This window comes from Dipodomys spectabilis, unplaced genomic scaffold (genome assembly GCF_019054845.1).
Source record: "Dipodomys spectabilis isolate Male_0828 unplaced genomic scaffold, ASM1905484v1 ptg000436l, whole genome shotgun sequence".
Taxonomy (NCBI): Eukaryota; Metazoa; Chordata; class Mammalia; order Rodentia; family Heteromyidae; genus Dipodomys; species Dipodomys spectabilis.
In genome coordinates, this window is record NW_024871113.1 from 5,617,377 (window position 1) to 5,642,898 (window position 25,522).

Genomic DNA, 25,522 nt, shown 5'->3' on the forward strand with positions numbered 1-25,522 from the left:
TGATATAACCCCTGCTTTTACTTTATATGATGTTAGTATAATTTGTGGAGGGGAAGGGAAAACACAAAGCATTAAAACAGGGATACAGGTGGACCCATTGCAACAATAAGATGTACAAGAGGTTATGTCGAAAAATGAACTTTACAACTTTGGTGTGGGAGGGGAGGGGTGGAGGAGGATTTGTTGTGGGGGGGGGGGGAAGGGATGGGAAGGGGAAACAAAGGAGGAGGCTACAATGCTTGATAAGAAGTGTACTCATTATCTTGCCCATGTAATTGTAACCCCTCTGTACAGTATTTTCACAATAAATAAAGAATGACTATTATAAACCTTTTTTTCATGCAGATGAGTTCAGTGCAGAGCTTACATGATAATGCTCATAGCCAGTTAACAGAAATCAAAATCACATATTTAAGCCAGTTTTACAGCTTTGCATGGGGCAGAGACAAATTCAAATCTTGTCCTTTACTTTTCTTGTTTTGTAACTGAGTAAGTGCAATTACATTTCTTTTTTTTAATTAAATTTGTTTTTTATTATGAAAATACTGTACAGAGGGGTTACAGTTACATGAGCAAGGTAATGAGTATATTTCTTATCCAGCATTGTTGCCTCCTCCTTTGTTTTTCCCCTACCATCTCATCCCTCCCACCTCCTCAACTATACCCTTTCTGCCCCCCCACCTAAATTGTAAAGTTTGTTTTTCAACATAGCATCTTGTACATCTCAATCTGTATCCTTATATAAACGTTTTGTTTTTCCCTTCCCCTCCACAAATTATACCAACATCAAATACAGTGAAAACAGGGGTTATACCAGGGGGCAGGGACATACAAAGCAACAAAAACATCACTTAGTACCTTATAAATACGTTAGAAACAATAGCAAGGAAGAAAAAAACCACTTGTGTCCCTATCTCGGGGATCATTTCAATTAACATCACCTTATCTGAGCTTTTCTGCTTGTCCCAGACATATGCTAGTTATAGCAAATAAGGGAAACCATGAGACTTATGTTTCTTTGGGCCTGGCTTACTTCACTTAATATAATTTTCTCTAAGTCTTTCCATTTCCTAACAAATGGGGCAATGTAATTCTTTACAATGGAGGCATAGAATTCCATTGTGTATATATACCACATTTTCTTGATCCATTCATCTACTGAGGGGCATCTGGGTTGGTTCCATATCTTAGCTATAGTAAATAATGCTGCAGTAAACATAGATGTGCTGGTAGCTTTAGTATGGTCTTGTTTGTGATCATTTGGATAAATGCCCAAAAGTGGGGTTGCTGGGCCAATTAAGTGACATAGACTGTCTAGTTGGATTAAAATGCAATTATCTTTCTAGAACAGAGAAAGCAATAATCACACAGAGTTTATGTGTGTAACACACTCTGTCCTATGTTTCACAGACAGAATTGTAAAGATTGTGCTAGATAATACACATTGTGGATTAGGCATCCAGGACTTAGTGGCCAGATGATGTTAGAGGCTGAGATAATGTAGAAACCCTCTACTCCAGGCATTGTATAACCCTCTACCCAGTCATTGTATCTCTTTTCCTTTTTAATGTAGCAGTTGTTAGGAGGAAAGCTAATGAAGAAATTTTAAATTCTACCTACTTCTTTAAAACTAATTTTTTAGCTGAATTCTCATGGTTCAAACCTGTAATTGTAGCCATTTAGGGGCCTGACATCTGAGGATCATGATTCAAAGCCAGACTTGGCAGACAATTATAAGAACTATTTCCAATTAACCAGCAAAAATCTATCAATGAGGTGGCTCAAGTTGTAGAGTGCCAGACTTACTCAATAAAGACAAGGGAGAGTGTGAGGCCTTGAGTTCAAGCTCTAGTCCTAGCACCAAAGGGGAAAAACTTTGGCATTTTACAACTGTAAGTTATTTTGCCTTGTTTTATAGGTCATGATATTAAGTGAATGGCATTAATCTCATTGGTCTGACTTAAATCATAAGCTCAACTTGTCACATAGCAATCTGGCACTTCAGGGTGTAGCCCAGCATGAAATAAATTATTGAGGAGGAAACAAATATAATTTATGTTTTGTTTCTTTAGACATACTAAAATCAAAACATTCTCTTAAAAACCTTCTAACAGGAAATTCCAGAAAGAGCCATGACTCCCTTGGGAAGAAGAGAAAAGAAATCCCTGTGTAATTATAGATAAAATAATTGGCTTCAGTTAGGTTAAGTGTTATGGCCTCCTGTGGAATTTACTATGTTTATTTGTAGCTGTCTTTTTTTTTCTTTTTGTCTCTTGAGAATGTCTCCTCTCAGAACTATAAGAAGGAAGTTACTTTTTTTTTCTTCATTGGGAACCACTGTGATTACTAAAACAGAAACATCCTTCTTGCACTTTCAAATACCCTATTAAGGATTTTGAAACTGCCCTCCTCTCCTGCCAGGATGAAATTATAGAGCTCTCTGACTAATCCAACTGCATCTATCTGAATAGGACGTCACCTGCCCCCCAGACCTCATTTCCACCTTGTGGCCCTTTCCAAATTCATGTAAAAATACCTGGAGATAGCTGAAAGTAAATAAGAAGGGAACTTGGTCATGGATTCTGTTTAATTTATATATAGTTAATATTTATACTATATTATATATAGTATATAACCATCAGTGGTGTGATATGTTGAAGGATTGGTGGACTTGTGTCAAAGGAATCATCAATTTATTTCTTCCAGGATCTGATCATCCCAGGACTTTATTTGTTGTCATTTTCTTCCTATCAATATTATTTGGTTAGCACAAGTGGACAAAGTATGTAGGAGGACACCTCAACCTGTCCCCGTGAAGGAAGCCAAATTCTATTCAAGTAGGCACAAAATATTATAAGAGCAGAGAGAATAAATGTTTAGCTCCAAGTAGTTATGATGATAGGACTTCTCCAAAATAGTAATATATTCAGATGAGCTCATTTTATGAATTAATTGCTGGAAAAAATGCCTGAAAAAGCATCACTGCCTGTTTAGTTATTATTAGGCACTGGCCATACAGGAATGAACACAAAGATCCACTCAGAGTTCTTATGTATTCTCAGAGCCAGAAAAACAAGAACCAAATTCACAAGAAACTAATCGATGCAATATTTTCGAATTAAAGCAAGTTAAGAGTGAGAGAAATGTAAAGGTTTAAAGATGATAGCTCTTTGCAGAAAGTGGTTGAATAGAGCTTCCTAAAAGGTGATGTTTTACCTGGGTTTGAGGGAAACCACAGAAAAGCCAAATGGTTATTGGATAAAAGAATAGCAATGAGGGCAGATTTGGTTTGTCTAAGGGGTAGCAGGAAGATGATGACAGTAGAAGAACATGAGCAGGGGCAGACTTACAAGATCAAGTCAGATATTAGGAGACAGGCAGGCCCTTTTGAGGTTTTGTAAGATCCTTGGCATTTTCTCTGAGTTAATAGGGTAAAAGATAATAGGATGAAAGTCATTACTCAAGCTTTGTCTACCCCACCTTGCTTATTTTTATTCCTTTCTCATCCTCACCCACTCAAAAGGGAGTCCTATGATAGAGAAGATCCAATAAGGTACAATACATATCTGGGGAAGAAAAATGCAATTGCCTCAGAATGAGCAGATTTATTTGTAAATTTAAATTAATATGTAGCACTCTGTAACCAGTATCACATATAGATTAAAAGAAAAATGGTCTGTAACAATAGGATCTTTTGTATAATAATTTGAAATCCAAAAACCTTCCAAACTCATTGTACTTCTCTTATGATTTAACTTTATTTCTGTCCTTGTAATTAATATCTACATAGACACATAATTATTACTGTAAAATGCCCCAAAGTTCATAGAAAAACAATCTTTTGTATTCTGATGACATTTTGTGTCTTATTTGTACATTACACATTTTTCTATACTTATGTGCTACTTACTGAGGAGGTGATTTCATGCAAAAAAACACTATTTTTCTGGTGGGTAAGTGATTCTAGTATCATAAACAACTTATTATTAATCCTAAACATACCATTATATCATTTGTGTCTACAAATACTATTTTGTATCTTTGAAAGGAAGAGGATAATGGTGCGCTGAGTCAGTGGCAAGTGGAAGAAAAAGCCACTTGATGTTGTGTTCACAGGATTGTATTGCCCTCGTGCAGTATTGAAATAGGAGGGTTCACCTGATGGCACTCTTGAAAAGGGAAGTCACTGCTAAAAATATCAGATTTTACCTGTGCTTCCTGCTGTATGGTTCTTGATTTCTGCAAAGTGGCTTTTCTTAAGCTTTATTCTGAATATGTCCAATACATTATATGTCCAGGTGGAGACCATTGGTGATGCGTATTGTGTTGCTGGGGGATTACATAGAGAGAGTGATACCCATGCTGTCCAGATTGCCCTGATGGCCCTGAAGATGATGGAGCTCTCTGATGAAGTCATGTCTCCCCATGGAGAGCCTATTAAGGTATGATATATAGGGATGAGATATCATTAGAGCAAGAATTTATTAGTGGAGTATTGAGACACTAGATTACTGGTTGCAATTTAGCTGGAGAGAGCAAAATCTTCTCTAACTAGTTTAAGCAGAAAGAAATTTCCTAGAGCCTATCTAATGACTTAAGGAATACTGATATGACTGGAGAAGCCATTGGTAACCTGGGCTTTCAAAGAAATGTCTCCAGAAGTCACCTTGTGGAACCCTTACCTTTTCCCATGGTCTAGAAGCTGACTGCCTCATTGCCAAGGTAAGGAAAAAAACCATGCTCAGAAAACTGCTGCTTTAATCAGCAAGATAGAAATTCTACATTAGAGACCAACCTAAGATGTGTGCCTGAACAATGGAACCTCTCCTAAGCATTCTATAGAAACCCAGAAGTTCACTCACTCATAGAAATAAAAACATACATGCTCACAACAGAAAAGCTAGTCTTCGAAATTCCATGCAAGTGCCTCTGTTTCATCACATCTAAATGAATCTAGAAGGTCCCAGACAGTTAAGTTTCATTGCTTCTGGTAGAGGACTTTATAGTAATACAAATGTTGGCTATGAATCCAACAATATTTTCCAAGGTCTATAACACGGCAAAGTTTCATATTAGCTAGATCCCCAAAAGATGCCATAATGATCACAAGTAATCAAATGAACCTACGAGAATATGAGAATGACATAGTATAGTAGAATAGTATAGAATATAGTATAGAAGAATCCCTAACTGATGCCCTTCAAAAATGTAATCTTAAAAGGAGTGTAGGATTCCATTTGGAGACCTATGACATTTAGGAAGTAGAAAACGTGCGTGTAGTAATTTCAGGTTTAGCACTATCTTTCTTTAACCTTAACAGAAGCCATTTTTCTAAGCTGTCATGTCTATTTTTCTAAATCAACTGTATAATATAGTTCTCCAAATTTAGTGATGTGAAACCACAAATCTTTTATTAATGCATTATTCTGAGTATCAGGAATTTGTATAAATTGTAGGAGTGCCACTATGTCTTTGAAACAGAATATCTTCGATCTTAGCTGGGAAAAACCAAGTGCTTAAAGCAACTTGTAATAGCTGGGATCGTATTGCTCTGAGCAGGACATATTCCAACATGGCCACCTCTCTTAGTTGCCTAGTTCCTTTGTGAGGATGAACAGAAAGCTGGTACTCTGCTGGTGCTTTTACCTCAGGGTCTACAAGATGAGGCATGTCATTCTCAGAGTAGTCTCCCTCTTACCTGGGGACTCACATCCCAGTGAATAAGATAGGGTAAAGCAACACAGCATTTTATGACTTAACCTTGGACAGTACAGATCATTGATCAGAGCTGTCCTAAATCTAGACAAAAAAAAAAAATGGCTTGGACTCCATATCTAAAGGAAGAGTGTGAACTCATTTGCCAAGTGTATTTCAAAAGTATCACAACATTTCACTTTCCCAGAAAGTAAATATATCCAGACCATTAACAATAAGACCATTTAATTCTTCACAAATTAATTTTATGCTTAAGAAGTATGTATTGAGAAGAAAGAAATAATAACATGAGTGCAGTTATTTTTGAAAAGGTATTTTTAAAATGTTGGGAGAAGTATTTATTACTAGTTTTAAAGATGATATCAGAGTAATAACAGGTTAGCGTTAGTGATGTGTAAATTGATAAGTTAAATATAGAAATTTATGTGTCCTGGGAAAGAGCTGAGGGAGTTAGAAACTACTGGTGAAACATTTCAGGGACAGAGTTGAAGATTTGCTGAGCATCAGGAAAGTGTGGATATACATTGGACATTAAGACTCCTATAACCCTATCTTTTATAAAAAAAAAGATAAAGACATAGAAAATACACACTGTCAGTTACTAGTAGAGTTTGTCTTTGAATGTACATCTCCTAATACAAACTACATTACGGAACTTTTGCAGAATTCATGACATGACCTTTTGAAACATGAGCCTGGATGTCTCTAGCAGAAATATCTGAATTCATGAAATCAGCAGTAAAATTAGTCTGAACTGGCATCCTATATTTCTAAATTACATCTAAGCTACACAGACCATGACCTTTGTTTAAAGTGCACATACCTAATCAAACTTATGCAGATTTGGAAAATAGTGAACCCGATGCCTGATTGTCGTTTATAATATAAAATTTTGCTGTGTGTGGCAGTACTTCCTCTCAAATAATCAAGAAATCAGGTATGTTAGACAATCTCATTTAAAAAAAATCATCTCAGTGCCTCTCCAAATCATTCCTTGTTCTCAAACTTTTGCCCCAACACCTACCAAGCATACTGCAGTTTTTTTTGTTTTTGTTTTTATTTTTATTTTTGAGGGTCTGGTCATGGGGCCTGAACTCTGGGCCTGGGCATGGTCCCTCAGCTCTTCAGCTCAAGGCTAGCACTCTACCACTTGAGCCACAGCGCCACTTCCGGCTTTTTTTTCTTTTTGCTTATGTAGTGCTGAAGAATCGAACCCAGGGACTCATGCATGCAAGGCAAGCGCTCTACCACTGAGCCACCTTCCCAGCCCTGCAGTTTTATTTACATGGGTATAGATTATAGTCATTGGAATCAACAACTCCATTTTTCTTTTTTTCTGGTGTGTGTGTGTGTGTGTGTGTGTGTGTGTGTGTGTGTGTGTGTGTGTGTGTGTGTGTGGTTCTGGGGTTTGAACTCATGGCCTGGATGCTGCCTCTGAACTTGTGTGCTATAAGACTAGCACTTTACCACTTGAGCCACAGCTCCACTTTGGCTTTTTTTTCCTGATTAATTAGAGATAAGAGTCTCATAGATTTTCCTACCCAGGCTGGCTTTAAACCTCAGTCCTCAGATCTCAGCCTCCTGAGTAACTAGGATTACAGGCATGAGCCACTTGTGCCCAGTTTACAAAACTATTTTAAGTCAAAACATCTTTTAAAGTTTGGTACTGGAGAGCTTTAAACCTATCATATTAGCTGGCTGGGAAGCAGAGATCAGAAGGATCACAGTTTAAGACCCAGTGCTAAGAAAATGTTTATGACACCCTTTCTCTCTCTCCCAATGGCACACACCTATCATCCTAAGCTACATGGGATTCTGAGATTGGGAGGATCATAATTACAGAACAGCCTGAGCAAAAAATGTTCGTAAGGTCCCAGGTAAACAGGAAAGAAGACAAGATGCAGTGGATCACATCTTTCATCCCAGCTCCTGGCTAAGTAAGAAAGTATAAATAGGAAGATAACAGCCAACCTCAGAAAAAATGTGAGACTATCTCAAGATACTCAGAACAGAAAGGGCTAAAAGTACAGCTCAAGTAGCAGTAATACACATGTCTAAGAAGAAAGTAACTCTGAGTTCCAACCTCAGTACTGCCAAAATTAAGTCTTTTAAAAACTGTTTTTTTTTGTCTTCTTTTTCTTTTTCCTTTTCTGTTACTTTTTTCTTTTTGTTGCTAGCACTGGATCTTTGAAATCAGAACCTCATGCTCTCAGCTTCCTCCCATTCCCCTGCTCATAGCTGGCACTTCACTACTTGAGCCACTATTCCCATTCTAGCTTTTTGGTAGTTAATTGGAGACAAGAATAGATTTATCTGCCTAGGCTGGTTCCGACCTGCAAACCTCACATCTCAATCTTCTATGTAACTACGATTGTAGTAGTATTACACATGAGAGACACCTGCACCTGGTTATGTTTTTGTAATTGAGTGTGGCGAGAGTTGCTGCTAGAAGCATTTAGATCGGATTTTTCAGAAGCTGGAAGTGATTTTCTAGAGACATGGAACAATGTGTTCTTTTCTGTTTTCAGATGCGAATTGGACTGCATTCTGGATCCGTTTTTGCAGGAGTTGTTGGAGTTAAAATGCCTCGTTACTGTCTTTTTGGAAATAATGTCACCCTGGCTAACAAGTTTGAGTCCTGCAGTGTGCCAAGGAAAATCAATGTCAGTCCAACAACTTACAGGTAAAAACTGCATTAATACCTGAAGCCCATTGCTTTTATCTATATGTAGCTGTTGTTTCTCCCTATTGGTTTGTTGATTCTCCCTAACTCTCTTCTTCTTAGGGAATCTTATAAGAAAACGAAAAGAAAACAACCAGTCTTAGCCTAGTGCTGGTAGCTTATGCCTGTAATCCTAGTTACTCAGGAGGCTGAGATCTAAGGATAGTGGTTTGAAGCCAGCCCAGGCAAGAAAGTCTGGGCAAAAAAGTCCATGAGATTCTTACCTCCAATAAACAATTCAGAAAAAGCGGAAGTAGCACTGTGGCTTAAGTGGTAGAATGCTAGCTTTGAGGAAAAGAAGCACAGGGACAGCTCCCAGGCCCAGAATTCAAGCCCCAGGACTGGCAAAAAATTAAAAATGAAAAACAGAAAACAAAGATTAAAAAAATAGCTTTTAAACTACTACTTAGCCTTATGAAAAAGTTGTTATCCAATTATTATTTTTTGTTTGTTTATTGTGCCAGTACTGGAACTTGAACTCAGAGACTGGTGCTTTTCCTTAGCTTTTTCATAGTTCAACTTCCAGCATTTTAGTTCTGAATTGAATATAAAACTTTCATGGACTTTCCTACCTCAGCTAGCTTCAAATAGTAATCCTCAGATCTTAGTGTCCTAGTAGATAGGATTATAGGCATGAGCCACCAGTACCTATCTCCAATAGTAATTTTTAACAGGCTTCACATCCTTTGTCATTCTTCATTAAAAAGCAATTATAGGCCAGTACTGGTGACTCACAACTGTAATCCTAACTAATCAAGAGGCTGAGAACTAAGGATCACAGTTTGAAGCCAGCCCAGGCAGGAAAGTCCATGATACTCTGATCTCTAACTAACCACCAAAAAGCTTGAAGTAGAGCTATGGTTTTAGTGGTAGGGAACAAGTCTTTAGCCCAAAACCTCAGGGATAGCACTCAGTCCCTGAGTTTAACCCCTAGGACCACCACCACCAAAAAAACAAAAAAAGCTCTTATAAATGCTCTCAGTTTATCAGTAAGCATTTGATATGTTATATCTAATGCACTGAGGTGCAATTCTAGCAGTAACAACACAGAGGTAGTATATTGTTAACACAATTTATGGAACATATTACCAATAAAACTGTCATTATTCAAGTACAAAATATATGTCTAGTGTCTACAGGTTGCTAGTACTCTAACTGTCAGTGTACTGGAATATTCCTGTGAACTCTTCAAGTCAAATAATTATATACATAGATTCCCAGTACTCACACAAGGTTTGTACTTATTTACAGTTTAATTCTAAAGGACATACATCAGGACTAACCACATGAAACATGAAGTCTGGAGAGCCCCAAATGCCCCTAACTGAGCTCCTTTTCAAAGCCTTCTCTCCTTGTCCAGTGTCAGGCTGGCTCAGAATGCCAGCCTTCCGATTACTTGGTTGATAGCTCTGGAATCCTGACCCCATTCTGGGTCATGTCATTACTTCAAACCCAGGTAGGACCCAAAGGGCTTATGAAAAATAACGATATGCCTATAACTTGGAAAATTCCCAGGATTTTAAAAGCTCACTTGCTATTAAGGACAAAGGCTAATTCAATTCCCTACTATATGATACCCGGGGAGAATTTTCTAGGAAAAAACTTTTAGGTCACCAAACATGTTTAAAATTTGCTGATTTATGGATTGGAAGCAAATGTTGGCAGAGTTGAAAACTACTTTATTATCGACAAGAAGATCTGTTTTTTCCTCTCCTATACACCATAATCTTAAAACTGCCATTGTAGGCTCTAACAAGAAAATGAGCTATTTCATATAGGAAGAAATTATTCTGTAATAAAAATTTTGTCACATGCTAGGTACCTGTGGCTCATGCATCTAATCTTACCTATTTAGCAGTCGGAGATCTGAAGATGGTGGTTCAAAATGCCAGCCCAGGAAGCTTATCTCCAGTTAACCACCAAAATGCCAGAAGTGTAGCTGTAGCTCAAGTGGTAGAACATTGTCCTTCAGCAAAATAGCTCAGTTATAATGCCTAGCCCCAAAGTTCAAGTGCCAGGGTGGGGAAAAAGAGCTCTGTATGATAGCTAAATGACGCCAAGAAAATTATCTTTCATCTTCTTCAGGATAACTTTTTTGTTGTGTTCTTTGGTTAAACTTGGGGCCTAGTGCTTATTGGATGGGTATGCTGGCACTTATGCCATATATGCCAGCCCTTTTTGCTTTAGTTATTTTTCAGATAGGGTCCTGTGATTTTTGCTTGAAACCAGCTTCGTAATGTAATCCTCCTACTCTTAGCTTCCTCAGTAGCTGGAATTATAGATGAGAACCACTATGCCTAGCCTGAGAGAACCCCTGGAACTCCAGCAATGTTTCATGTCTAACCCAGTCTAGGTTGGTCACATGTCTTCATATTACACAAAAGCACAGCAGGTCGGTTAGAACTTCCTGCTGACATGTTGTGAGTGCCATGAGAGTAGTAACTTCAGAGGCTCTAGCTTCTTTTATATTACACTGGTCAGCTGCCCTGTCTTTGCTGGAATATAGTCTTGCTATTTCCTGTTACCTTCTTAATAAGTTTGCTGCCTAAAACAAATTTCTCTCTCTATAGTCAATTTCTCTTAGAGGAAACTATTTCTTTCTGTAGAACTCAAGCATATTAATTCTCTTGAAAACATAGAAACTTCTTTATTTTCATATCAACAATCATCTCAGATTTCTGCTGTTTTACATAGCAGAGCTCAAAGCACCTGTCTACACTCATTGTTTCTGTTTCCCGCTTTACTTCTCCTTCACTCACTGCTATCAATGCTTATCCCTTAGGCTTCACTGGGTGGAGTCATTCTTACAGCAGGGAAGCATCATATACCCTGCTAACATCCTGGTCCATTCTCTCCTTATCTTCTCCATTTCCATCGCAGTCACAATTGTATAGGCTTGAAAGGCAGTCCTCCTTTAAATACTTTTTTCTTTAGCTTTCCTGATTTCCATATTGCTAACATTGCTGGCAATGAATCCAAGGCATCATGAATCTGGGCAAGGCTCTAACATGGGGTGTTTTGATGCCATGTCTTCCCAATTTTCTAAAACTTTTCCCATGACTGAACTGTCTCACTGTCTTGTTTGTGCTCCTTCCCCACCACTTATTTTAGTGGTTTCCTGTCAGTGCTCTGACCCATTTTCTTTTTTAACTTTCATGAGTTACTGCTGATGAGGACAGGGACAGTCTCAGATAACAGGAAGGCTGAGCCAAAAGATCACTCAGGGCCCAGCCTGAGCAATGCAGCAAAAGTCCCCGTGAAAGTTAATCATTTAAAAAGGAATCCTTTCACCCTTTTTAAGCCTTTAGCCCATTCCATAATTCTTCACCAAGCTACAGACTCATAAACCCTGTTCTAGGTCTCCTCATGGCTGATGCGTAAGTGGCATATTAAAATTGACTTGGTTAAAGTCAGGCAAGTTAGCTCACACCTCACCTGTAATCCTAGCTACTCAGAAGGCTCGGATTTGAAGATTGTGGTTCCAAGCCAGCCTTGACAAAAAAGTTCCCATGAGAATTTTATCTCCAATTAACCACTCAAAAACCAGAAGTGGAGCTGTGGCTCAAGTGGTAGAGCTCTAACCTTGAGCTCAGGGACAGCACTCAGGCCCTAAGTTCAAGCCCCACAACCAACAAAAAAAAATTAACTTGGTTAAATGATTTTCCACATACCATGCCCTAAGCCAATCCATTCTCCTTCAGTCAAGCCTTGTGGATCAACTTGAAATGATGCCACACCTCACTTAGAAGAATGGAAACATAAGCTAAACTAATAACTATAAAATGTTACCAATAGTCCCACTTCAGACATACCAGATCTTGTCTTCTTTTATAATTTGTAGGAACAGCAGAGACCATATACTCTCTGCAGACAGGCAGGATCCCCAATACAGCCCTGAAGAAACTGTACAGGGCATGTTCAGCATTTTCTCCCAACTTCATCAATAATATATGACATACCTGAGAGGAGAAAAGCCACAGAGAAGGCAGAAACTCAGCTCTTATTCACATCCCTTCAGATAGAAATTCAAAACCAGAGAAAAATAGGTCCTCAGATGGGTGTTGGTGGCTCATGCCTGTAACCCTAGCAATGAAGGAGGCTGAGATCTGAAGATTGCAGTTCAAAGCCAATCTGGGCAGAACAGTCAATGAGACTCTTATCTCCAGTTAACCACCAGAAAACCAGAAAGAAGTACAACTATGGCTTTAAGTGGTGGAGCACTAGCCTTGAGTGAAAGAACTCAGGGACAGCAACGCAGGCCCTGAGTTCAAGCCCCACAATTGACCAGAAAAAAACAAAAAAGTGTCCTCATTCAAGATACCCATGTCTCTTTATGATATTCTTTGAATGTACCCAATATTGGCTTTGGGATTATGTGTGTGTATGGGTGTATGGGTGCCATTCCTGGAGCTTGAACTCAGGGCCAGATCACTGTCCCTGAGCGCTGAGCTTTCTTGCCCAAGGCTAGCTAGCACTCTATCACTTGAGCCACAAACTCCACTTTCCTGCCCAGAATGGCTTCAAACTGAGATCCTTATTTCTCACCCTCCTGAGTTAACTAGGATTATAGGTATGAGCCATTAGTACTTGGCTAGTGGTTTTGTGATTTCTTTTTAAAGCATAATATATATGTTTGTACATTATATTGAACATTACATTACATGAACATACTCTCTCTCTCTCTCTCTCTCTCTCTCTATATATATATATATATATACACGTATGTATATATATATACATATATATATATATATATATATATATATATTTACATAGCCCTAACTCAGTGACTTTTCTGGAAAAACAGCTGATTTTTAATATTTATCAGTTGTTCTAATTCTTTTTTTGCTGGTCCTGGGGCTTGAACTCAGGGCCTGGGCTCTATCACTGAACCCTCTCTGTGTTCAAGGCTAGAGCTCTGCCACTTGAACCACAGTGCTTTTTCTGTTTATGTGATACTGAGGAATCAAACAGGGCTTCATGCATGCTAGGCACACACTATAACACTAGGCCACATTCCAAGCCCAGTTGCTATGATTTTAACATGTCTACTTCAGCACTTTTAATACCACATTCACACCAAAGGTCTGTCTTCTAAAAGTCTTAAATATTTAATAATTGATTCACAAGCTAGTGGGAGTCAAATATAGCATATCACTCAAACACATACTGTACTTGTTGCATAATATGTGTTTGTGTTCCAGATAAGCCAGTCTATTTTATACCAATGGTTGGAGTATATTCAAGTAATAGGCTTTATATAATATGACTCCATATTTATTTCTGTACTAGTAAAAAATTTAATTGACAGATTCTTCACATGCTGTGTTCCTTGAAAGACTTAGTCTTGAGATGTGGATTTCTATCCAATTGGCTACTTCAGTACATAGAATAATATCACAGTACAGAATCCAATTTAGCCTCCTTGGTCTCTTTCATTCAGACATAGCTCATGGACCACGATCTGGTTGAACAAAAATGATAAAGGATATTTTTATAGACGTTTGTTTAGAGCCTGAAACTATTCACAAAATTTCATCCATGGCCTGAGGAGTACATTATGTAGAATGCTTATTAATTTTGCCTTTAATAAAATGTAGGGAAACAGAGAGAGAAGCCATAAATGTAAACATTGAGGTTAGAATTTACAATGAGTTAACATACTTGAATAGCCATACTAACAAATAAGAGACAAGTTGGTTAGAGAGAAGCTTTCATGAAGATAAATGTTCCACATACATATCAAATAGTACACAAAAAGCCAGTATGTCTGAATGAAGCTTATTTGCATCCCCGTAATTTGGAATATATAAAAATCTTATTAAAATACTCAAAACTTATTTTCACATATGTTTAATATTTTTTAACTCCTTGTCCTTGATTTGTACTCTGTTATATTTGTACAATTAATGAATTGCTAAATGGACACTACATACCATTTTCAATCCAGAATCGTATCAATACTATTATAATTATACGTGAGGTTTACTTTGCGATTATTAAACTTTTAGCTATTTTTATTCTATTTTACTCATTTATTTGTGTGTATGTGTGTGTTTGTGTGTTTGCCACTGCCTGCCTTTGGACTAAGAATCTGGGCATTGTCATTTAGTTTTGGCCCTCAAGGCCCACAACTACTTGAGCCATAGCAATACTTCCAGCTTTTGGGGGGTTAATTGGAGATAAGAGTGTCAGGAAATTTCCTGCCAAAGGTGATTTCAAATTAAGATCTCAGCCTCCTGAGTAGCTAGGATTACATGCGTGAGTCACAAGTGCTTTGCAAAACTGTATGTCTACAATAATACTTTATAATTACTCTCTTCTAATGTAAGTCAAACACATTAGTTAGTAGAATTCTTATTATGAATTTGATTTTTCTTTTTATTTCTTTTGTGGAAATGTCTGATAATATCATTTAGAATCTGTGTGTGTGTGTGTGTGTGTGTGTGTGTGTGTGTGTGTGTGTGTGTGTGCGCGTGTATGTGGTGTATGTGTGTGTGTGCTGATTCTGGTGTTCAAACTCAGGTTCTGGGTGCTTCCCTGAGGTTTTTTGGCTCAAGGCTAGCAATCTATCACTTAAACCACAGCTTAACTGGAGATAAGAGTATCATGGGTTTTCCTGCTAGGGAAAGTTTAAACCTTGATCTTCAGATCTCAGCCTTCAGAGTAGCTAGGATTACAGGTGTGAGTCACTGGCTCCTGTTTTCATTAGAATATTTTAGTAACCATATTATCTTCTTTTCCCAAGTTGTCACTAATTTATGACATCATCACGTATTAATATCTTTAATCTTTTCAGATTGCTCAAAGACTGCCCTGGCTTTGTGTTTACCCCTCGGTCAAGGGAAGAGCTTCCACCAAATTTCCCCAGTGAAATTCCTGGAATCTGCCATTTTCTGGATGCTTATCAAGAAGGAACAGAATCAAAACCATCCTTCCAAAAGAACAACATTGAATATAGCAATGCCAACTTTTTAGGTAAAGCTTCAGGGATAGATTAGTGAGGCAGATATTTGTTTCCTTGTATTTGGGGTTTGACTCCTATGAGGATGTATGGGACCTCTGAAAGCACTTTAACATTCAGAAGGTTAAAAGAGCAGTATTAAAGTTTCAGGAGTTAAGTCACAATCTACTCTTCAGTGTAACATGACAATGACATAATCACTCAGTACTTTAAAGAAAACAAACCTCAAAGTGTGACTTTGGGGGAATGTTTCTCTATACGGTCACTAACTTCCAGCACCTAAAATTCAGCACTTTGTACATATACCAATTATTGTACTCACATGTATAGAGCAATGGAGTCCCCTGCTGGCATCTGCCTTGGGAAAAGCTCCTGGATTTAACGTGTGTTTGTGATAGTGTCACCTTAATAAAAGCTTTTGATTAGTGACTCTACTCCTGGAAGCATTAAGATATTTCAGTCTTTCAACTGTGCATCTGATTGTCATGCTTAATTTAGCTGTTAGCAGATATAAGCAAATAGGTTGAGATATTTTTCTTCAGTTGCACCTTTCTATTTCTTGTTTTTTTTATAGAAAATAAACAACTACGTGTTATATTACAATGTTACAAATTTTTCTGTGACTGTCAAATAATATTTTTAGAGTTTCCCCATTACACAATGTATCATTCCATAAGAATTTTCATTGGTTAGACATTTATTATTTTTATTTTATACATTGCAAAGGCTGTATTAATTTATATTAGCAATTTAATTTCTAATAATTCATTTGAGTATTGTAACAGAAAAATATCCAAAATAATAGAAGCTTATAGCCTCTATTAACATGCAAGAATGGAGCAACATGGGATTAATGTGTGCATCCAAGGGATAAATTATAAAGTAGTACAGCATTCACATTCATGCACACACACACACACACACACACACACACACACACACACTGAGAATAACTTGGGTCTAATTCAGCAGACATCACCCATTGCCTTGATGAGCCATACAACTTCCATGGGAAAAAATTCTTAAGTTCAGGAATGGAAAATAGACTTTTAAAAATGATTTTTGTAGCTCATTTTTCTTAAATATTTGTGCTAAGCATTTATGGTGTGTGTATATATATTAGAATCAAGTTTTTATATTATTAAGTGTATATCTGTGAATTATTTTATCTACTTGAAATATCTTAAGATATTTTCTTAGGAGACCACTAGTACTGATTAAAAAAAACAGACAAGGCTGAGATTGCATCACAGAAATAACTAACCATTTTTCTGGAGCTTGAATGTTACCACCCTACACTGGGAATGGAACCCAGGATTTCACAAATGCTAAACAAGTATTTTACCATAGTGTTATAGTAACAGAGTATGAAATTTTATATTTACTGTCAGTCTGTTTTCTGATGAACTCTGATGAAATCAGAGTTTGATTTCAAAAAAGAATTCATTTTTTGAGGCAAGATCAACTTACTGGACACTTAATATTTGTGCAGTTATCGTATATAATCATGTACTCATACTTTGATCAAAATTAATTAACTCAAAAAAAGAGATCAACTTGAAAGCAAGAGAGGATTATAGCATGTAAATCAGGATCAGCAGAACCATACAATGTATACATACACTGACTGCTTAGTTAGGGTTCTATAAAGTAGCTCAGTTTAAAAGTTCTTTAAGTTTGTCTACTTGTGCCCAGGCTTGGAAGCAAAGTAATCCCTAATTGACCTCTATATAGCAGGAGCACTATTGTATATACTGCAACGATTACTGTTCAATAAATACTCTAATGTCTTAAAGGACTGGATATGTCTCATTGAAAACCCACCCTGTTATTGGGTGTACCATAGGTCTGAGGGAAGTGTATTTATAGATTTATAGTCTTACAATGATAAGAAACTCAGTAAGAATTTCTTTTAAAAAGAAAGATGGACATTTCCTTTTTTTTTCTTTGGTCAGTCATGGGGCTTGATCTCTGGGCCTGGGCGCTGTCCCTCAGCTCTTCAGCTCAAGGCTAGCACTTTTCCACCTGAGCCACAGCGCCACTTCCGACTTTTTCTGTTTATATGGTGCTGAGGAATCAAACCCAGGGCCTCATGCATGCAAGGCAAGCACTCTACTGCTGAGCCATCTTCCCAGCCCAACATTTTCTTTTTAGAACTGAATACATAGGGGGAAAAAAACCTAAAGAAAATGAATAGACATAAAATAACAACAATTTTCATCAAATATTAGTGTCCCCAACTTTATAAATCTGTGCTCTAAAAGTTTGTAAGTTACCATTCAATAATATTTTTCAGAGTTGTCAGTGTAGCACAGTGGTAGAGCATTTTCCTCACATGTATAAAGCCCTGGGTGTAAAGCCCATCACTGCAAGATAAAGTTATCTTCCATGTGTATGTGATGTATTACTACATGCACAGATACCTGCACATATAGAACAATTGGTGAGAAGTGTATAAATCTGGGTTCAAAGCTGTACTGGAGTTCCTTGTATTCCTATTCCTGCAACTTTTCTATAATTTTGACGTATCTAAATAAAAAGGCATCAACACTGTATTTTCCCAGAGAAACTATCTCTGATAAGTTCCCTAGACAAACCAGCCAGGGCAAGTTAATCACAGAAAAAATAATAAAAGAAGCAAATCAGAGGAATATGGGTGTGAGCCACAGTATCAAAGATTCTAGATAGGGAGAAATCCTTAAAGGTTGAAAATGGGAAGATGAGATGCATATCTGTGAACAGTAGTTTTGGAAAACACATGAAAATAATGGATATCTATTTGTACATTTTACCTGAATATTCGTCTACATTTCAAAGTAAAATAAGTCATGCTATCCTCTGGATATTTTATCAATAGTATAAACAGACACTTAGCTATCTAGCACTTGAATTTCACATAATACTCAAGCCACTGGTATCCTTTGGTAGAGAAAATAGAAGAGTTATAGTATTATTTTAACTAATATTTCTCCCAAATTGCTTCTCTTATTATTGCCACTCACACCAACACCACTCTTGCTAGACCTCTCTTCTGCTTAGGTTTAAAGAAGGCACAGGATGCATGAAGCAGGTGCTCTATGAACAAGAGATTCTAATCCAAATAGTACTGGGTATGTGTTTGGGGCTCCTGAGATTGCCCAGGCAGGAACTGTTCCACAAGAGCATTACATACAAAACCCTAATAAAGTCAATGCTAAATGCTTTTTTAAAGTTTTGTTTCGTTTTTCATATCTCAAGTCTCTGTTAGCTCAACTGTTAAAGTCCCCAAAAAGAACATGTTGATGACTTATTGCAGAGGATTAAGTACATGTATTTGACCTAAATAAACCATTATTGATAAGTGAAGAAATCTTTTTAGATATATATTTGTCAGGATGCTTTGATAGATCATGTGTTAATCAGCTTTCCATTACTGTAACACATACTGAGAAAATCACCTTGTGAAGAGGAAAAGTTTATTTTGGCTTACAGTTTCAAAGATCTCCATCCATAATTAAGTAGATTTATTATTTTTATTCTTCTGGTGGTTGGGAGAGCATATCATGGTAGGATCACACGGCTGAGATAAACATCTCATGGCTGAGAAATAAAGGAAGAAAGAGGAAGAGCAAGAGCTAGGGGATCTCACTATTGTCTTTAAGGGCAGGTACTTGATGATTCACCTCCCAACACTTCCACCCCACAGCAACACCAAGCTGGGAATGATGCCTTTACCATAGGATCTTTGGGTGATGTTCCAGATATGAACTAATGCAGATCCTGCTTTTTACTGAGGAACAAAACAGACTTATAGCACCTAAGGTTGTATGCTGGTACTAATCTACCCTTCAGTTAATGGGACTTGGACAGTTAATTGGAGAAATAGTTAAAGACCCATGGGTGGATACGGAACACCAGGGTTCTCTCCCCGCCTTCCCCCCCACCCCGCCCCCGTGTAATAAAGCCTCAACAAGATGTGTTGTAGTTCTCCTTCAAGACAAATGCAATGCCTCAGAGTCAAGAGGAAGCACAATTCACTTCTGTGCATAGATAAACAGCATTGACAGCCCATTAAAGCAGATAACATCAAAATGTCTCTTGGATTTCTATTTACAGTGTCACTATGAACAGCTTAGGCTGGGATACTTTCCATGTCCTAAACATTTTGTGAAAATCAGGGAAGAATATGTAGTCTTGACAGCCAGCCCAGAGTTCATGGTAAAGAACTAATTAGACCCTTGTAACTTTTGTTAAGTTCAGATTCCATAGGTTCTTGGTAGGTTTTGGATGAAGTATTGTTCCTTCTTAGATGCTCCTTTCATTATCTTGATGATAGGTATTCATTTGTTTTTCTGAGTTTAAACCACATCAAACTGTATGCATGTTATCTCCCTCTATATTTCCTTTGAAGAAAGTTTGGTTGTAGACACACCTGCACCTGATTTGATTTCCCATTAGAATCCACACATTCTTTTATCTGAAACTACCATCTTTTTACTTCCTGTATGTTCATTTGTTTCCATATTCTATGCCTGTAAACAAATAGCGAAGTCCTCATGAATGCATTTTTTAAAATTAAAAAACATGACCATTAAGAAAAAAGAGATATTCTACCGGCCACATTTCTCTTACCATCCATTCTGATTCTTGGCATCATAATAAACTTGAAATATAAACTTTAAATAAACATGAAACATAAATATCATAGTATTAAAAATTAGGGTAGGTATCAGCATAAAATCATAGTTACATATCCAGACTTAATCTCAGAAATGTTTGGAAAAGATTTCAGAACAAAGTGGGCTAATTTTCAAGCTTATACATTTTTTTAACTAATGTCACGTCAAAAAATCCCCCAAATTATGAAGAAAAGTGTTTAGCACAACTTAACTCTGTAGATGCAAAAACCTAAAGGTAGCTATTTAGTCTAAAATGCTGCCAGATCCATATTTATTGAAGAAAAAACTATTAGCTAACTTCAAAGTTAATTTAAACAAACTGCATGTCTTTCTATTTCTTTATAAATCGTACAAGACCATTCATTATAATGAGTGAGTATAACATTTTTGATTCATTCATCCACTGAGGGACATCTGAACTGATTCCATACTTTGGCTTTGGTGAATACTGCTGCAATGAAAATGGTTGTTTTGGTGGCTTTGCTGTATGCTGACTAAGCACTCAAAGTTCAACAAAATAAACTCCAGGTACTTGAAAGATGTGGATGGAGTCAAGAGAAAAGGGAGAGATGAATAAAGAGGAAAAGAGAAAGAGAGAGAATTCAGTCAAGAATTCAATGTATAGCCTAATAAATTAAGAAGAGAGAGGGAAGAGATGCATAAGAAAGGGATTGGTGAGAGTGTTGAAAAAGGTGACACTGAGCAAGATGCATTGTATTCATAAACATCTTTGTTAAATGGCAACTCTTTTGTACAACTACCTAATGGTAATAACAAGAATGCTGAAAGGACAAGAATGATCATTGCAATGATACTCACAAAACACTGTGTCGGTAATGAACTTTACAACTTTGGTAAAGGAGAAGGTGGAAGATTAGGGGAGGGAAGGAATAGTGGGAGAACAACAAAGGAGTGGGTAAGAATGTTCAATAAGAAATGTACTCATTACCTTACTTGTGTAACTGTAACCTCTGTACAGCATTTTTACAATAAAATAAGAAATTTTAAAAAATATTAAGAACTGCAAGTAAAAATAAATATGCTATTACAGAAACTGGGCAGCCCAATGAATTATTATAACTGGTATTAATGCTCAGAAATGAAGCTCTTTGAAAAGTTATGGTGACAGTGGTTATGGAATTCTCTGACTTTATAGCTATGGCAGCAATTTTAGTTGTGTACAGCTGAGGGAATCCAGGCAAAGGAGCTGTCTTCCTATCTGAATAGATTGCAACCTGTAAAATTGAAATGAATAAAATATTTTAACATTTAAAAATATAGTTACAGCTCCTCTCACATGGCCACTGAGAATTTGTAAACTGGGAATCCAGGCAAAGGAGCTGTCTTCCTATCTGAATAGATTGTAACCTGTAAAATTGAAATGAATAAAATATTTTACTATTTAAAAATATAGTTACAACTCCTCTCACATGGCAACTGAGAATTTGTAAACTGTATGACTTGCTATCTTACTGGTCACTATTCCAGAGCAGTGTTCACCAATCTTATGAAAACTACATGATATTAGTACATTAGTTATCATGATATGTTAACTCTATCTTCATATGTACATGCATGCTTACCCACAGCCTTCCCACCCACAAAGCCCCATATATATATAGATATAGATATATAGATCTTCTCAGGCTGGGAAAGTGGCTCAGTGGTAGAGTGCTTGCCTTGCATGCATCAGGCCCTGGGTTTGATTCTTCAGCACCACATAAGTAGAAAAGGCCAGAAGTGGAGCTGTGGGTCAAGTGGTAGAGTGCTAGCCTTGAGCTGAAGAGCTGAGGGACAGTGCCCAGGCCCAGAGTTTAGGCCCCACGACCGAAAAAAAAAAAAAGAAAAAAAAAAGATCTTCTCTCCTGTAGCCCTATAACTTGTGTGTATGTATACACACAAATATAATGTATGTGTATATAGATAGAAAATTAAGTGTATACACACACACACACACATATATATATATAGAGAGAGAGACACCTTCTACCTTTTCCCCAATCTCCAAGTGACATGTGATTCAATATAAATGAAAAATCACTGGCTAATTTGGAGTCATTTCCAATGAAACTATAACAATGATTCTCTAGAGTAAGTGAAAAATAAAATAAAACTTCTACACTGATATCCATGCTTATATAGAAAAGCATACTAACATTTGGTATATAGACTGAGAGTAATATGCTATAGTTATAAATGAAAATTTTGTCCAGGAACTTATTTCAAAGGGGGAAATAATATTTGACGTGAAGGGAGAATGGATAACTGGAAGAAATCTATTAATTTTGGTTTAGAGGAAACTACGTTTTTGAGAAATAAAGGAAAGTAGATATTTTGTTCATACAGTTTCATAAAGAGGCAACTAGAGCTTTTCAGCAAATGTTTAACATCATCACCACAATTTTCTATCACTTTTGATAAGTATTCATTGTAATAGGTGTACCATTGTTTCCTAGTTTAAATAATTCTTTTATTTTGCTTTTTATGCAAAGGATAGTTATTGAACTTTGCATTGAAAACCCTTTGGAACAAAGACTATTCCTTTCTTATTTCTTTTTCAGTTACTTTAAATAACACATTTATTTTGAGTTCTGCTTTTGGCAGAGCTGCAAAGTCTATCAAAATATTACTCCTTGTCTTAGAAGTTTGTTAGACATTGCTGCTACATAAAAATGGTAATAAAAGTGCTTAAATGAAAATGCTCTTAAAAGATAAAATGAGTTCTGTTTAGAAAGAAATATGAATCATCAAATTAATATATCTTATTCCAAGGTACACAAATACATTTGTCATGATGTAGATCTTGCAACTACAGATGGACAAAACCTCTAATACATCAGAATTATTATATGCTGGGCATTGCTGGCTCAGTCCTGTAATCCTACCTACCCAGAAGGCTGAGATCTGAAGATGACAAATTAAAGCTAGCCTAGGCAGGAAAGTCCTTGAGACTTACCACCAATTAACCAGTAAATCCAGAAATGCAGCCGTGGTTCAAGCAGTAGTGTACTAGCTATGAACACTAAAGTTAAGGGACAATGCCCAGGCCCTGGCTCCAAACCTCATTACTGGTACAGGAAGAATAAAATATTATTGTGTCAAGTTGTTGGCATGCACAGGTCATGCACAAAATACCTTCTTTAAGGTTATAGGTAAATAAGAGATAGGACATTTTAGGTACAAACCTACTTGTTCTAACAAAATTTATGAAGTCCATCAAATCAGAGAGAACTAAAAATTCAGCAAAAATGAATTTAAAATGAAATTATCCTTTCTTACCCAAATATGTTTTAGTACAAGGTTGAAGTCAATTTGTCTCCATTGGGCTCTGTTGGAACACAATTTTCCATCAGAAAACCAAAGTTAGGGTTAGGGTATAAAAAAAAAAAAAGGAAGGAAGTGTTAGTTGTCTTTATTGTCCTTTATCTTTTCAAGAATTTTTTTTTTTATAGCAAGCACAGTTAAATGACAGAGATGAAATCTTCCTTCAGAGAAGAGGGCAGGCATACTTATGACTAGATAAAAGATGTGTGCATCTGAGCTCTGGGTTTCCTAAAGTGCCTGCTGCTGTCTGTGTAGGTGTGATTCAGCTCTGTGGAAACCAAAGCCTAGGGAATCAATGCTAAGTCATTCTAATACCTTCTCTCTGGTACTATTTTAGGAAGTCAATCCTTGGTCACTGATTTTTCAGGAATCATGGATCTTCTATGAACAACCATGAAAACTGTGACAACTAACTTAGTCACTTGCAAAATACCAGGCCCTTCTCTGCTGTTCTGTCAACAAAGAAAGATACCAAAAGTGTCTTGGCTGTCTAAAAGAGAAAAAGTGAGGAGCTTGTATGCTGAGTAATGAATGACGTTTGAGGGAAATGTTCCTAGAAATCAGCAATTATATAAAAGTGCTAACCAATTGATTATTCAACACTACAACAAATGGCCTTCCTTACTGAAAAAGAATGAAGTGTAAAAAAAATGAAGAGAAAGTTTCATGTTAACTATTCACAGACAACTTCAGGAACAGTGTTCTGATTTATTATTTCCTCCTGATGAAATAAGCTTTCTCTATAATTGGAGTGACATCTTCAAGTGTGCTCCAATGTCATAATTAATACAAATATACACCCTAGGCTAAACCAAGACTCTGACCTTCAGGCAACAGTTGAGACAATGTATATTTAAAAGCAATAATTAATTGACAAAATTGTACAGGATGATGATATATATCATGATTTTTTTATATACTGTGGAAAACATCGATCATTTTGTGTCACAATTTTTGTGGTGAGAATATTCAAAATTTCTCTCGTATTTTAAAGTTGAGCACTAGAATCTATTCATCCTTGTTGAGTAGAATTTTGTATCATTTGAGCAACATATAGATCAATATTTACATGCAAGGCAAAAAAAGTGAAATCAATGGCCATTCTAAACATTTCATCAAAACTTTCCTAGCTTACTTGAGACATGGAGGTAATAGATATTCCTATGTTTAATAGAAGTTTCTTTTCCATCTGAGACTTCCATAACATGCCCTTTCATATCCACTGTACCAGCGCTGACCAATTTCTAAGATGTTTCAGCTCTTCCACAGCCTCTTCATCTTCTGAGCTTTCACCAGAATCACCCACAACACTCTGATCACAGTATTTTAGGCTTTTACTTGCCTTCTTCTGAGATAATATGTTGGAAATGATCTGTACAACTTGGGGGTTGGGAGTAGGAAAGGGAAAGTAGGAGAAAAATGAAGGAAGGGGTAACAAGTTTGACAAGAAATGTTCTTATTACCTTACTTATGTAATGGTAACCCCTCTGTACATCACCTTGACAATAAAAAAAGAGATGATAACAAACCATCACCACATTTTCAGGTATAATTTAGAGAAACAACTCCCTAAGTTGGTACGAATTGTTTTAAGTCTATTTTTCATTGTTATAACAAAATGTACACTAAGCTAACACTATAAAGAAAGAAAGTTTAGTTAGCTAACTTTGTTCAAAGTTGAAAGTTTAAAAAGCGTAGTGCTGGCTCCACAAAAAAGAAACTAGAGTGCTGTTGTGGCCAGGGCTGGTCATTTTATAACAAATCTCTTTCAGAAGAAGGGTCCTTGGAGATTTAGCCTACTCTTTTCCTAGAGCCTGCCTCTCCAATACTCAAGGACCTCCCACTATATCTTACTTATGAAAGTCTCCTCATATTATCACATTGATGACTAACTTTCCAATGCACTAACTCTTGAGGAACAGACCGGACTGAAGCAAATTAGGGTTTAATGGCAACTGCAGGAACTTTTGCTTAATCCCATGAAGAGAAAACCTGGGGTGACTATCATGCATAAAGATCCCAGCCAAAAAGAGATAAAAAGAAGAAAAAAGATTCATCCCTCCAGCTCAAGGGATGAATCTGAGAAAGAACTTAAATGCTGCAGCCTATGTAAGTCCTCATAGAGAAAGTTTCAAGTTC

At 36.8% G+C, this 25,522-nt stretch overlaps 1 protein-coding gene across 1 annotated transcript in view; it reads left to right on the top strand.

Annotated features, from left to right (window-relative positions):
* The window catches only part of Gucy1a1 (guanylate cyclase 1 soluble subunit alpha 1), a 71,814-nt gene extending 55,982 nt beyond the window's left edge, over positions 1 to 15,832 (top strand). The window contains exons 8-10 of the mRNA XM_042668470.1: positions 4,299 to 4,442; positions 8,244 to 8,398; positions 15,237 to 15,832. Of these exons, the coding sequence (XP_042524404.1) occupies positions 4,299 to 4,442; positions 8,244 to 8,398; positions 15,237 to 15,438 (501 nt within the window). The 3' untranslated portion in view covers positions 15,439 to 15,832. The remainder of the gene's footprint in view (positions 1 to 4,298; positions 4,443 to 8,243; positions 8,399 to 15,236) is intronic.
* The last annotated feature ends 9,690 nt before the right edge of the window (positions 15,833 to 25,522 follow it).